This window comes from Mastomys coucha, unplaced genomic scaffold (genome assembly GCF_008632895.1).
Source record: "Mastomys coucha isolate ucsf_1 unplaced genomic scaffold, UCSF_Mcou_1 pScaffold12, whole genome shotgun sequence".
Taxonomy (NCBI): domain Eukaryota; kingdom Metazoa; phylum Chordata; class Mammalia; order Rodentia; family Muridae; genus Mastomys; species Mastomys coucha.
The window spans coordinates 13,815,323-13,827,542 of NW_022196894.1; the positions used below are offsets into that span (position 1 = coordinate 13,815,323).

At 40.7% G+C, this 12,220-nt stretch overlaps 1 protein-coding gene across 2 annotated transcripts in view; it reads left to right on the top strand.

Moving 5' to 3' along the window:
* Positions 1–12,220, top strand: part of Mapk1 (mitogen-activated protein kinase 1) — a 62,575-nt gene that overhangs the window by 31,609 nt on the left and 18,746 nt on the right. For both annotated transcript variants that reach the window (XM_031363235.1, XM_031363236.1), the window contains exons 2-6: positions 2,359–2,541; positions 4,298–4,487; positions 9,689–9,805; positions 10,604–10,718; positions 10,941–11,072. In XM_031363235.1, the coding sequence (XP_031219095.1) occupies positions 2,359–2,541; positions 4,298–4,487; positions 9,689–9,805; positions 10,604–10,718; positions 10,941–11,072 (737 nt within the window). The remainder of the gene's footprint in view (positions 1–2,358; positions 2,542–4,297; positions 4,488–9,688; positions 9,806–10,603; positions 10,719–10,940; positions 11,073–12,220) is intronic.

Sequence of the window (12,220 nt, forward strand, 5' to 3'; positions counted from 1 at the left end):
GACCAGACTGGCCTCAAACTCTGCTCGCCCCTGCCTCCCTAGTGCTGGGATGATAGATGTGTGCCATCAGGACAGAGGCTCTAGGCTCTCTTCGCCCTTTCTTTTTAATTATATTTTATTTATATGTATATGAGTGTTTTGCCTACATGTATGTCTGCCTGTGTACACAGGATCAGGCCACACTCTGAGCAGGTTCAGAAGGTGAAGGTGGAAGAAGATGGTGTCACACTTTCAAATAAAGAAGTCAGTTTGATTATTTCACTACCAAGTCACATGATACAGTAGAAAGCCACACTGGGGCTGGGCAGTAGTGGCACACGCCTTTAATCCCAGCACTTGGGAGGCAGAGGCACGGGGATTTCTGAGGTCAGCCTGGTCTATAGAGTGAGTTCCAGGATAGCCAGGACTACACGGAGAAACCCTGTCTCGAAAAACCAAAAAAAAGAAAGCCACACTGATCCTTAATTCCTTCTCTTTTTTTTTTTTTTTTAAGATTTATTTGTTTATTTTATATGAGTACACTGTAGCTGTACAGATGGCCTTGAGCCCTCATGTGGCTGCTGGGAATTGAACTCAGGACCTCTGCTTGCTCCACCCCGCTCGCTCCAGAGTAGCTGTCTTCAGATGCACCAGAAGAGGGCGTCAGATCTCATTACGGGTGGTTGTGAGCCACCATGTGGTTGCTGGGATCCTAGCTCAGGACCTTTGGAAGAGCAGTCAGTGCTCTTACCCGCTAAGCCATCTCGCCAGCCCGCTTAATTCCTTCTAACAGCACTATATTAGATAAACCAGTTGTGGCGACCATCCCTTTAATCCTAGCACTTGAGGCAGAGGCACCTAATCTGAGTTCCAGAAGAGTCAAAGCAAGAAAGACCCTGCCATAAAAATAAACAAACTAAAACCAGTCCTGGTAGATTTTAATTCTGTAAAGCAAACCAGATTTTACTAATGTGTTCTATAAAAAATACAAATTTATAATGTTGAATTTCTTCTGATTAGTATTTTACAAGTTTACTTTTACTTAATTTTAACTTTTACCATGCTGAAGGATCAAATTCCAGGGCTTTATGCTGCTACCAGGTGGCTTTCTAGCACAGAGAGGACAACCCCTAACCTGTTTTAACTGTAAACTCCCTCTTGTTATGATTATCAAAGGGGGTGTTTTTTTTTTTTTCCAGACAGGGTTTCTCTGTATAGCTCTGGCTGTCCTGGATCTCACTCTGTAGACTAGGCTGGCCTTGAACTCAGAAATCTGCCTGCCTCTGCCTTATATTTAAAATTTTGGCCGGGCGGTGGTGGCGCACGCCTTTAATCCCAGCACTTGGGAGGCAGAGGCAGGCGGATTTCTGAGTTTGAGGCCAGCCTGATCTACAGAGTGAGTTCCAGGACAGCCAGGGCTATACAGAGAAACCCTGTCTCGAAAAACCAAAAAAAAAAAAAAATTTGAACCATCCTAAAATTAAAAGCAAGATTTTTATTGCTTCTGTTCAGAATTATGTGGTTAGGTCTTGAGTATAGCTTGGAGAAAACTCCCTCCCATCCTGTGACTGTGAAGGTTACTTTGTAGATTTTGTTACAAAACTATCCTAGTAACAACCAAAAATGGACCTGCATTTTGATTGTAAGAAAGTTAGTACTTGGGCTGGAGAGATGGCTGCTCTTGCAAAGGACCCAGGTTCTATTTCCAGCGCCCAAGTGGCAGCTAACAACTGCCTGGAATTCCAGTTCCAAAGGATCTCATGCTCAACAAAGCCACTGTGGCACCCATGTCTCTCTTAGGGTTACACAGACATGTATGGAGACAAAACATCCATACACATAAAATTTGGAGGAGGGGAAGGAAGAGGAAGAGGTTGATAAAGAGCAGGAAAAGCTTTCTGAATCTGTTTTTGTTTGTTTGTTTTTGGTTTTGGGGGATAAAGATGCGGGTGGTTGGTGGTATTTGATGTTTCTGCTGTGTCAGAATTCAGTAACAGCTATGGTTAGTTGTTTTGGAGGCAGAAATAGTATTCTCATCAAAGTGTTATCTGTATTTAAGATACTAGGAAAATGTGTTGGTGGTTTTCTAGTTTGTTTGTTTGGTTTGGTTTGGTTTCTGTGAACCTGTGTCAGGTTTATAGAAATGAGCATTCGTCTCATGAACAGGCCATTCAGCCCTTAAATGTCAGGTTCAGCATCTGCTGCTGCTTTATCTTTTTGTGGGTAGCACATTTGCTGCTTCCATGGTATCAACTAATTATCAGTACAGATGTGACAGGTGTTTAAACTTCAATACTTTACAAGTTTGTGTTCCTTCTGCCAAATAATTCAGTGAGCCATTTTTAATTTTCTTATACATACTTTTGATTTTTTTTTTAGCTCTGCATATGATAATCTCAACAAAGTTCGAGTTGCTATCAAGAAAATCAGTCCTTTTGAGCACCAGACCTACTGTCAAAGAACCCTAAGAGAGATAAAAATCTTACTGCGCTTCAGACATGAGAACATCATCGGCATCAATGACATCATCCGGGCACCAACCATTGAGCAAATGAAAGATGTGTATCCTTTTCTAACTTTAGCTGCTGCCACTGCTGCTTGGTCACTTTGTAGAGTAAAAAACTTGAAATCAAGAAAAAGTGCACAAAGAGTTTTGTTTTGTTTTTGTTTATGGTTTTGTTTGTTTGTTTTGAAGTAGAGTTTCTCTGTGTAGCCCTGGTTGTCCTGGAACTCACTCTGTAGACCAGGCTGGCCTCGAACTCAGAAATCCGCCTGCCTCTGCCTCCCAGGTGCTGGGATTAAAGGCATGCCCAGTTTGCACAAAGAGTTTTTTAATCACTTCTTCCCGTATATGTAAAAGTATGCTAAGATCATATTCTGTTTGCGCTTACCTAGTATTTAAAGCATAGTTTTTCTCTATTTTATCTTTTTATAAGTTGAATGTTTTCTCAGACAGCTTCTGTGTGGTTTTCTTTAATCTTAGTTTTGGAAAGTTGGTTCGTGTCATTTCCAATTCCATGATGCCTATTCTGATAGTGGAAAGCATTCGCAACAGGACGTAGGTGCTCTAGATATGCACCTGACCAGATCAGTGTCTTCCAGACAGTCCTCGTGTGCTCCTCTTTCAGCCTCAGCTTCCTTATCTTTAAAATAACTGGCCTGAGCACAGAGGTGCACCTTTAATCCCAGCACTTGGGAGGTGCCAGCAGGTGGATCTCTAAGCTGGAGGCCAACCTGGTTTACAAAGAGTTCCAGGAAAGTCAGGACCTCACAGAGAAATCCTGTTTCAAACAAAACAAAAATAGAATAGACTGGATCTCAAGGTCTTTAAGACCAAATCAACTCTGATACATATAATTGTAGCCAGCATTAGATATCAGTGGTGAGCTAGTCTAGAAGAGTCCACCTCCTAGGACCTCTACAAATAGCAGCTTCGTATTTCTAGGCAGCTTTTGTCTTTTTAAGCATGTCTGTTAGTAAGTGGTGTGGTGTTGTAAGGGAAGCTTCCTGCTGCTGCACCTGTTGCTCTTGTTACTTTTTGTCATAGAATGACAAGTTTGCTTAACTCAAACATGGGGCTGAATCTGTAGAAAATAGAATAGTATTTATGCATAAAAATAAATGCAAAAATTCCCTTAATAAAACATCGTTATGGTGATGTTAAAAGCAAAGGGTTAATAAGTTTAATTTTCATAAGAAATAATTGGCTTAGCTGAAATTTTAGGTACTTAGGCAGTGGGTGGCTATGCAGAAAGGAAAAAGAGCAGAACCTATCATCAACCTCTTCTTTATACACCTTCCTATGGTCATAAAATACATGTGCAGAATTTAACAGTAGTCAGAATGGGAAAGAAAGGCAGAGATTGGACTCAGTGGCAGTACTATTTCTAGGCCTGTACTTCTAGGTTGGTTTGTGAGGATATTGGTGACAAGAAGCAAAGTAAAAAAACAGTGCCATTACAGATTTCTTCTGGGCTAAAGAGATGGGTGTTGATGTTTGTTGGCTACCATGCCCGTTAAGCTTTGGAGGAAAGTGGTTAATAGTGGATAATTTGGAGAACAAAGAAGTTGAGACTTCAAGATTGGCCAATATTCTGTTTCACGTTTCAGTGTAGGCCCACAACAAGCCACCTAGGGCGCAACTGGTGTTTATTTTCTTCCATGAGAATATGCTATGTTCTCTTCAGTCTCTTCTTTCTTTTGATGGCCCAGCCGTGTCTGCAGCTGTATGAGGAGAGGGTTAAGAGAAGTTGAATTTGTTTCAGTGCTTTGCTAAGTGTGATCAACTGGTAGTGTTTTACCTTAACCTGTCAAACAGATATATAGTACAGGACCTCATGGAGACAGATCTTTACAAGCTCTTGAAGACACAACACCTCAGCAATGACCATATCTGCTATTTTCTTTATCAGATCCTGAGAGGATTAAAATATATCCATTCTGCTAATGTTCTGCACCGTGACCTCAAGCCTTCCAACCTCCTGCTGAACACCACTTGTGATCTCAAGGTCAGCTAATCATTTACTCTCAGGATGATAGGTGCTTTTTAAGACAACTTTGAAGTATTGCTATTTATATTCAAAACTATCAAATACAAACTTTATAGAAAAAATACAGTATGAGTTTCATTCCTTTTTTTTAGCCCATTCTTCCTTCAGAGACAGTAGCTACTCTAGCAAAATTAGTCGCTCTTACATGTATATACGTGTACAGTGTCATATGTGTTATTTTTGTTCCTTAATTCTCTGTATCAAGAAAACAAAACAAGGCTCACAGTGACAGACAGCTTCTCACAGGAATGATTATAATCAGTGTCAGGTATGGTGGCATATGCCTCAAATCCCAGCACTGGGAGGCAAGGGCAAACAGATCTTTGGGAGTTTAAGAGCAGCCTGATGTGCATAGTGAGTTCCAGGCCAGTGAGGACTCCATAATGAAACCCTGTCTCGAGAAAAAGGAAAGATAATACTGATAAAGACTTTTTCCAAGTATGTACCTAGTAAAATGAAAACGTGTATTCATACAAATACTTGTACACAAGTATTCATTATAGTGTAATTCATTGTCACAGAAAAACGGAAGTCAAATATCTAGCTAATTATGATTAAAACGTGGTAGATCTATACAATGAGTTGTTTATAACTGATAGTGTTAGGGGAGATAGTACCAATTTGTTAACTTTTTATGTTAATTGTTCTAAAGTTTCAGAACCCTGTGACTGTAACACTAATTAAAGCATTGTATGCTTTATCAGTAAAGAAACTTTCTATGTAGATGTGTAAGGATAATCATTTGAGTTCTCAGTTAAATATACATTCCTGGGTGAAGCTTTGTTATGTGCCAGGCCAGTGTCTGCCTCTGAAATTGCAAACCCAAGAGATGGGAACCCAGCAGACAGTGTATGATTGATAGCATGTTCTACGGCATATAGAAAGTAGTATTCAAATACAAAGGGCAGAAATAAAATAAGAGGAAGATGGCGTCCATGTCAGCCCTCCAAGGATCAACGGAGTTTCATAAGAGAGGCCCTTTGGACATTAGAGTGTCATAGGCTGGAAGACCAGAGAAATAACAGTCAGAAGCAAGGGGCGGGCAAAGTATTACATTCTTTTTTGTTTGAGGGGCAGCACTGGGTACTAGGCAATCTCTTATAAGCTAAAGAGATTGGCCTTAAATAAGGTGTGGACGGCCTTTTGTTGTCTAGCTAAAGTGTGCTTTTTGTTATTTTGAGACAAGATCTCACTATAGCTCAGGCTAGCCTCAAATTCATGCATCAACTTCCCAAGAGTTAGTTAATAATAGATATGTATGGTAGATGTGTTCAACACCCAGCAACGTATTGTTGAGGCTGATCCCAAACTCTTCATTCTCCTACCTCATTCTCTTCAGATTTTTATTATAGGCATGTACCACCATTGCTGGTTTCATTCACATTTTTAAGGTAGATACCTGGAGTATATAATTCGAATGGAAAGCATTTCATTCCAAAGATGAGTATAGTTTTTCACTGAGGTTCTTATTTGCCACAGCGATAAGATATGCACTCAGAATAGGGTATGGTGGCAGGTACTATGTGACATTTGAGCAAATACTAGTGTGGAGCAGTCACCTACTCAAGCTCTGGAGTCATTGGTATATGTATCACATTGTGGTGCTATGTAGTGACCCTTAATTTCTCATGTCCACAAAAACATACAAGGGGTTTTTAGACCCGTTTGCAGCTTCTGTTGGTGTATTTGTGGTAGGCCACAAAAATGAGAGGTGTGGGCAGTAGCAGTATGTGTGCTCATTGTTTGCTAAATAGAGTCCACAGTTATCAGTCAGCCTGTGTGATTGTAGTTACACCTGTAAACAAGGATATAAAATGCAACACATTTTTAGGAACATTTCCTTTTCCATAGTTCAAGGGGGAGGGGTAGATGAGAATGCTGATCCTTATAAGACATCTGAGGTTGGTTGGACTGCACTAGTGATCTTCTTTTAGGGAGTTATTCTGAGTATCACTGGGGCTTTATCTGTAGACATGATTGGCTTGTTTGGGTTTTGTTGTTTTTTATTGTGGAAGGTTTTTTTTTGTTCTGTGGTGCATGCCTTGAATCCCAGCACTTGGGAGGCAGAGGCAGGCAGATTTCTGAGTTAGAGGCCAGCCTGGTCTACAGGGTGAGTTCCAGGACAGCCAGGGCTACACAGAGAAACCCTGTCTCAGAAAACCAAAATAAAATAAAACAAAAAACTATTTGAAGACTGAGTCTCACTATGTAGCGATGGCTGTCCTGGAACTCACTGTGTAGACCAGGCTGGCCTCAAACTCACAGAAATGTGCCTCTCCCTCCTGAGGGTAGAGGGAAAGTCATGTTCTACTCTAGCCACTGACAGAAAAGGCTCTTATGGAAACAAGTAGAATAGCATGTACAATGAAAGCCTCAGAGTAAAGCAGAACTTAGAACTTAATAGTATTCCTCCTCAAAAGTGATACCTATGTCTAATAGGTGGGCTAGAAATCTAACTCACTGGTAGAGTGCTTTCACAGCACGTGTGAGGCCCCCAATCAATCCCCAGTGCTAGACTAAGGGAGGCTATGGCTATTCTCCATCCATAACTCAAGCGGCCAGGGACCCTCAGGCTTTTAACCTCATTGTCATGCAAGCTATCTTTTAAAGGAGAGGCCCAGGTTCACAGTGAAGGTTCTGTATACTAAGTAGAATAGCTGGAGTAGGCGATTGGATATAGAGAAAAACAGGATTTCCTCACTGTTCTCTCCTACATGAGAACCCACACAGGAAGTGACCTGCAAGAGAGTTATGAAAAGAAGAGGATGGGCAGGCTGTCTACTTTTTTTTTCTTTTTCTTTTCTTTTATTTTTGATGACAGTGACATCCTTTTGCAAAATAAAAATATGCAGCTTCTTAGATGCTGTAATTGAAGCAAACAGGACTCTTTTGAGAACAAAAGTGCTCAAACATGCTCTACATGGGATAGCATACCTTAGGAAGACACTTGTACAGTGGGGGAAGGGAGGTATCTTTATCTCTCTCTCTCAATTACTGAGGTATTCCGTGGGATATCTGACAGGTATTGAGGTCCGAATAACTATCTTTTTTTTTTGAGACAGGGTTTCTCTGTGTAGCCCTGGCTGTCCTGGAACTCACTCTGTAGACCAGGCTGGCCTCGAACTCAGAAATCCGCCTTCCTCTGCCAAGTGCTGGGATTAAAAGCATGTACCACCACTGCCCAGCTGAATAACTGTATCTTTTAGACTTGTTCCTTCTCTGTTCTAATTTATGGCCAAAGTACAGACTATTGGTTTTTTTTTTTCTCTCTCCTTAAACATTTTCTTTTTTCATCTCAGAATTCTGTGACAGACTTTTGGTCAAATTGTTTCAATTAAAACGTAACTGACTTTAAAAACGAATAATTTAAAAATGCTACACACCAAAAATGGTCCACAAAGCATTTGCCTTTCTTTTGGAGGTTTGTTTTTTTTTTTATTAAGATTTATGTATTTATTTTATGTGTATGAGTACACTGTAGCTGTATTTATGGCTGTGAGCCATCATGTGGCTCCTGGGAATTGAACTCAGGACGGCCCCACTCGCTCCGCCCCACTTGCTCTGGCGTAATTCACTGCAGCTGTCTTCAGGCGCACCAGAAGAGGGCGTCCAATCTCATTACGAATGGCTGTAAGCCACCATGTGGTTGCTGGGATTTGACCTTCGGAAGAGCAGTCAGTGCTCTTACCCTCTTAGCCATCTCCCCAGCCCCTAGAGGTTTTACTGTTAAACTAAAGTACTGCTGCCCCTTATTTTTAGCTGACTTAGTAGAATCAAGCCTCCAAATTAATCTGTTTTCTAGATGACCTTTTATCGAACTATGTCTCATCTCTGTTAACCTGTCTCTTTCTTGAACTGGTTTCCTAGGGGCCAGAGAATTAAAGTATTTTATATTTGTATGGCCTAAGTAGAGCATACCTACATTTTATGCACACTGGAGTCTGTAAGGCAACTAATCCAACCAGTATCACAGTGCTAGACAGCTAGGTGGTAAGAGTTTACAAAGTACTCCTGTGAGTCAGAAGACTGTGAGGAGCTGGGGTCTCTACAAAACAATGGTGGATGACAGGATGGCTCAGTGATGAACGTGTTTGCTCTCAAGCTAAGTGACCTGAGTTTACTACATGGGACCCACAAGATAGAAATTCAACTTCCTTCTAAAGTTTGTTCTCTGACTGCCACATGTGTGTCATACTCTACATGCATGCGTACATACAACAAGAAATAAACATCAAAACAAAATGCTTTATCTTCAGTACATGAAAGCTTTAAAACTATCAGGACTGGCTATGTGAAAAGTAGAGAAGTAAGTATTTTTCATATTAAAAAAAGTAAAAGGGGCTGGAGAGATAGCTCAGCAATTAAGAGCACTGACTGCTCTTCCAGTGGTCCTGAGTTCAATTCCCAGCATTCACATGGTGGCTCACAACCATCTGTAATGGAATTTGATGCCCTCTTCTGGTTTCTGAAGACAGTGACCGTGTACTCATATACAATTAATTAATTGATTGATTGATTGCTTAATCAATTGACTATTTAATTAATTAAAAGTGGAAGTTAGTCAGAAATGGGAGTCTGAGGAAATAGGTCAGGCAAATTAAGGAGCATATATCAGCAGTGATCCTGTGAGCTACAGTAGCTTGGAGAGGAAGCAGGTTATATGTGTGTTTATATTTGTATGTCTGTACATTGTATGTGAGTGCCCATGGAGACCAGAAGAGTGTCAGTTCCCTTAGAATTTATAGGCAGTTGTGAGTCACTCAGTGTGGATATTGGTGTCCTTGTGAGAACAGTCTGTGCTTTTCACTGCTGAGCCATCTCTCTAAACCCTCTAAGATGATTTTGTTCAAGTCACTTAAGTGAGAGTGCCACGCACTCACAATAGCTGATGGGGATGAGACCTAAGGGTGGTTGTCAGATTGTGCCCTACAATTGACCCTTCAGCCTGTCTCTTCACTCCAGCATGTGGACTGTCCTCACTTCCTTTCAGGGTCTTGAAGATTAAGGAATGAAGACTTTGTAATTTCCAGAAAAATGTCTAGCATAGTGTTGGTAGGAAGCATTTGTTTTCCTTGTTACTGATACTGCCTTTTTTATTTTCATGGTGTTTTGGTATTAGCTCATTAAACTCTAAAATGGTATCCCACTTTTTCCCTTAGATCTGTGACTTTGGCCTTGCCCGTGTTGCAGATCCAGATCATGATCACACAGGGTTCTTGACAGAGTATGTAGCCACGCGTTGGTACAGAGCTCCAGAAATTATGTTGAATTCCAAGGTAAGAAAAATAAACAACAGCTATAACTTTCCTCTTCAGCCTGGTATATCTGGCCAGAGCCAGAGTGCTGAGAACCAAACTTTTGGGCATAGGGTTCACCATCTTCAGTCACAGTGACTGTAGACACCTATATCCCTTCCTTGTACATGCTACTAAATACTTCCTGTGGCAACTTACATACCTGTTCTTTATGTTGTTAGGGTTTCTAGTAAGGTGCATTTCTGTGCAAATGTTCTAGAGCCGTTCTACAAAGGTCACGTTGTCTGATAATGAAGAATATCTCTCCAGCAAAATTACTGGGTGCAGAAGGAACAGAGCCACTATGGACTGTTGAAATTACAGGGTAGTTATTTTTCAAACTGAAATCCTTGTTCCTCTTCTCTGAATTGTTGTGAAGGGCATATCAGGTTATCCAGATTCTGCTAAGAAAACCTGGGTCTTGCTAATGGGTGGTGGTGCATATCCTTGATCCTTGCAGGAGCAGACAGAAGTCTGTGATTCTATATAGCAAGTTCTAGGACAGCCCCAGGCTACATAAAGAAACCTTCTCATCAAACCAGAACAGCCCCTCCAGCCTCTGCCTCCGAGTGCTGAGATTAAAGGTGTGTGCTGCCACCACCTGATGGCATCTCTTAAGAAGGCCAATTTATTGTTTTTCGTTCTGTGCCCCTATGTTTCCAAATGGTTGTCTCAAAGAAGATGCCCAAACTTTAATCTGCCGCACACTGTTACAGCGAGAGTTTATCCTGTTTCAGACACTACATTCTGTTACTCTGTCTTTCCCCCTTTCTGTTGCAGGGTTACACCAAATCCATTGACATCTGGTCTGTGGGCTGCATCCTGGCAGAGATGCTATCCAACAGGCCTATCTTCCCAGGAAAGCACTACCTTGACCAGCTGAATCATATCCTGGGTGAGCTCTTGAACATGATTTTGATTTACGTTAGTCACTTCAGACTCACTACAGATAGCATGGTTGGTTTGTTTTGTTTTCATGTTCTCTACTTTAAAAATATTAAAGATCTTTTTGTAAAAACTTGTAGTGTAAAGTAAATACATTAAATACAGAATCTCTTTTGTCCCATAGGTGATGTGTGTAATCTTGACAATTAACAGCTAATGTTTTGTCCGATAGGTATTCTTGGATCTCCATCACAGGAAGATCTGAATTGTATAATAAATTTAAAAGCTAGAAACTATTTGCTCTCTCTCCCGCACAAAAATAAGGTGCCATGGAACAGGTTGTTCCCAAATGCTGACTCTAAAGGTAAGACTTACTCATTGGTGTTTCTTCTTAAACTTAGCTTTAAGGTTACTTATTGTATTGGCTAAATTATCAGGCTCCAGCTTGAAAACTGAGCAAGTTAACTTGTAACTATTTGGGTAAGGCTTTATTCAAAATGTATTAGACTGGAAAGCTGGTTCATTGACTAAGATTGTAGACTATTCTTGCAAAGAACCTTTAAATTGTTTGACCTCTCCCTCGCCCTTCCCTCTCTCATATGTAGACATGCAGTTGATTTAAGTGAACAGTGTTGAGAGGATCTGAATGGGCCAAAAAGGAGGCAGCTCATCCTTGTATCATTATGGATAAAAATGTACATACACAAGATTTCTTTCACTTTTAAAAATTTGTAGTATTTTAACTTTAAAAAAACGTTTTAAATTGCAAGCATATTTTTAGAATTCGAAATTTGGTTCGTGACATTGTTTGCTTTTTGTTTTTCTTTCCTTTTTTTAAAAGATTTATTTATGCATGTATCTAAGTACACTGTTGTTATCTTCAGACACACCAGAAGAGGGCATCAGATTCCATTATAGATGGTTGTGAGCCACCATGTGGTTGCTGGGAATTGAACTCAGGACCTCTGGAAGAGCAGTTACTGCTGAGCCATCTCTCCTGCCCGACATTGTTTTCTTAAATGTCCTTGTCAATGGTTCCACTCTTTTCCTGTCAGTGCATTCATCTGACTTGCCATCGATGGTTTTATAGTAGTCATCTGCTGGGAGCTCAGAAGTTTCTCCATGTTGTTGTTATCATTCTCTCCCTCCTCTTTACATATTTTAAACATTAGCATCCAGTTGAGAGAGAGTTTGCACTCTACTAATCTTATAAGGCATGAGAGCCCCCTCAGGTGTCACATCTCCACACAAACACTGTGCCTACCATACTGTCTTCCTAGCCCAGAAACATTTAACTTAGATATCCAGTGTATGCGTGGACCTGAGCTGAGATTCAGAAACTCCACCTGGCCGTGGCCGCGCACGCCTTTAATCCCAGCACTTGGGAGGCAGAGGCAGGTGGATTTCTGAGTTCGAGGCCAGCCTGGATTACAACAGAGAAGCCCTGTCTCAAAAAAAAAGATTCTGAAACTCCTTTTATCTCTGATACAGTACAATATTTTATTGAGATAA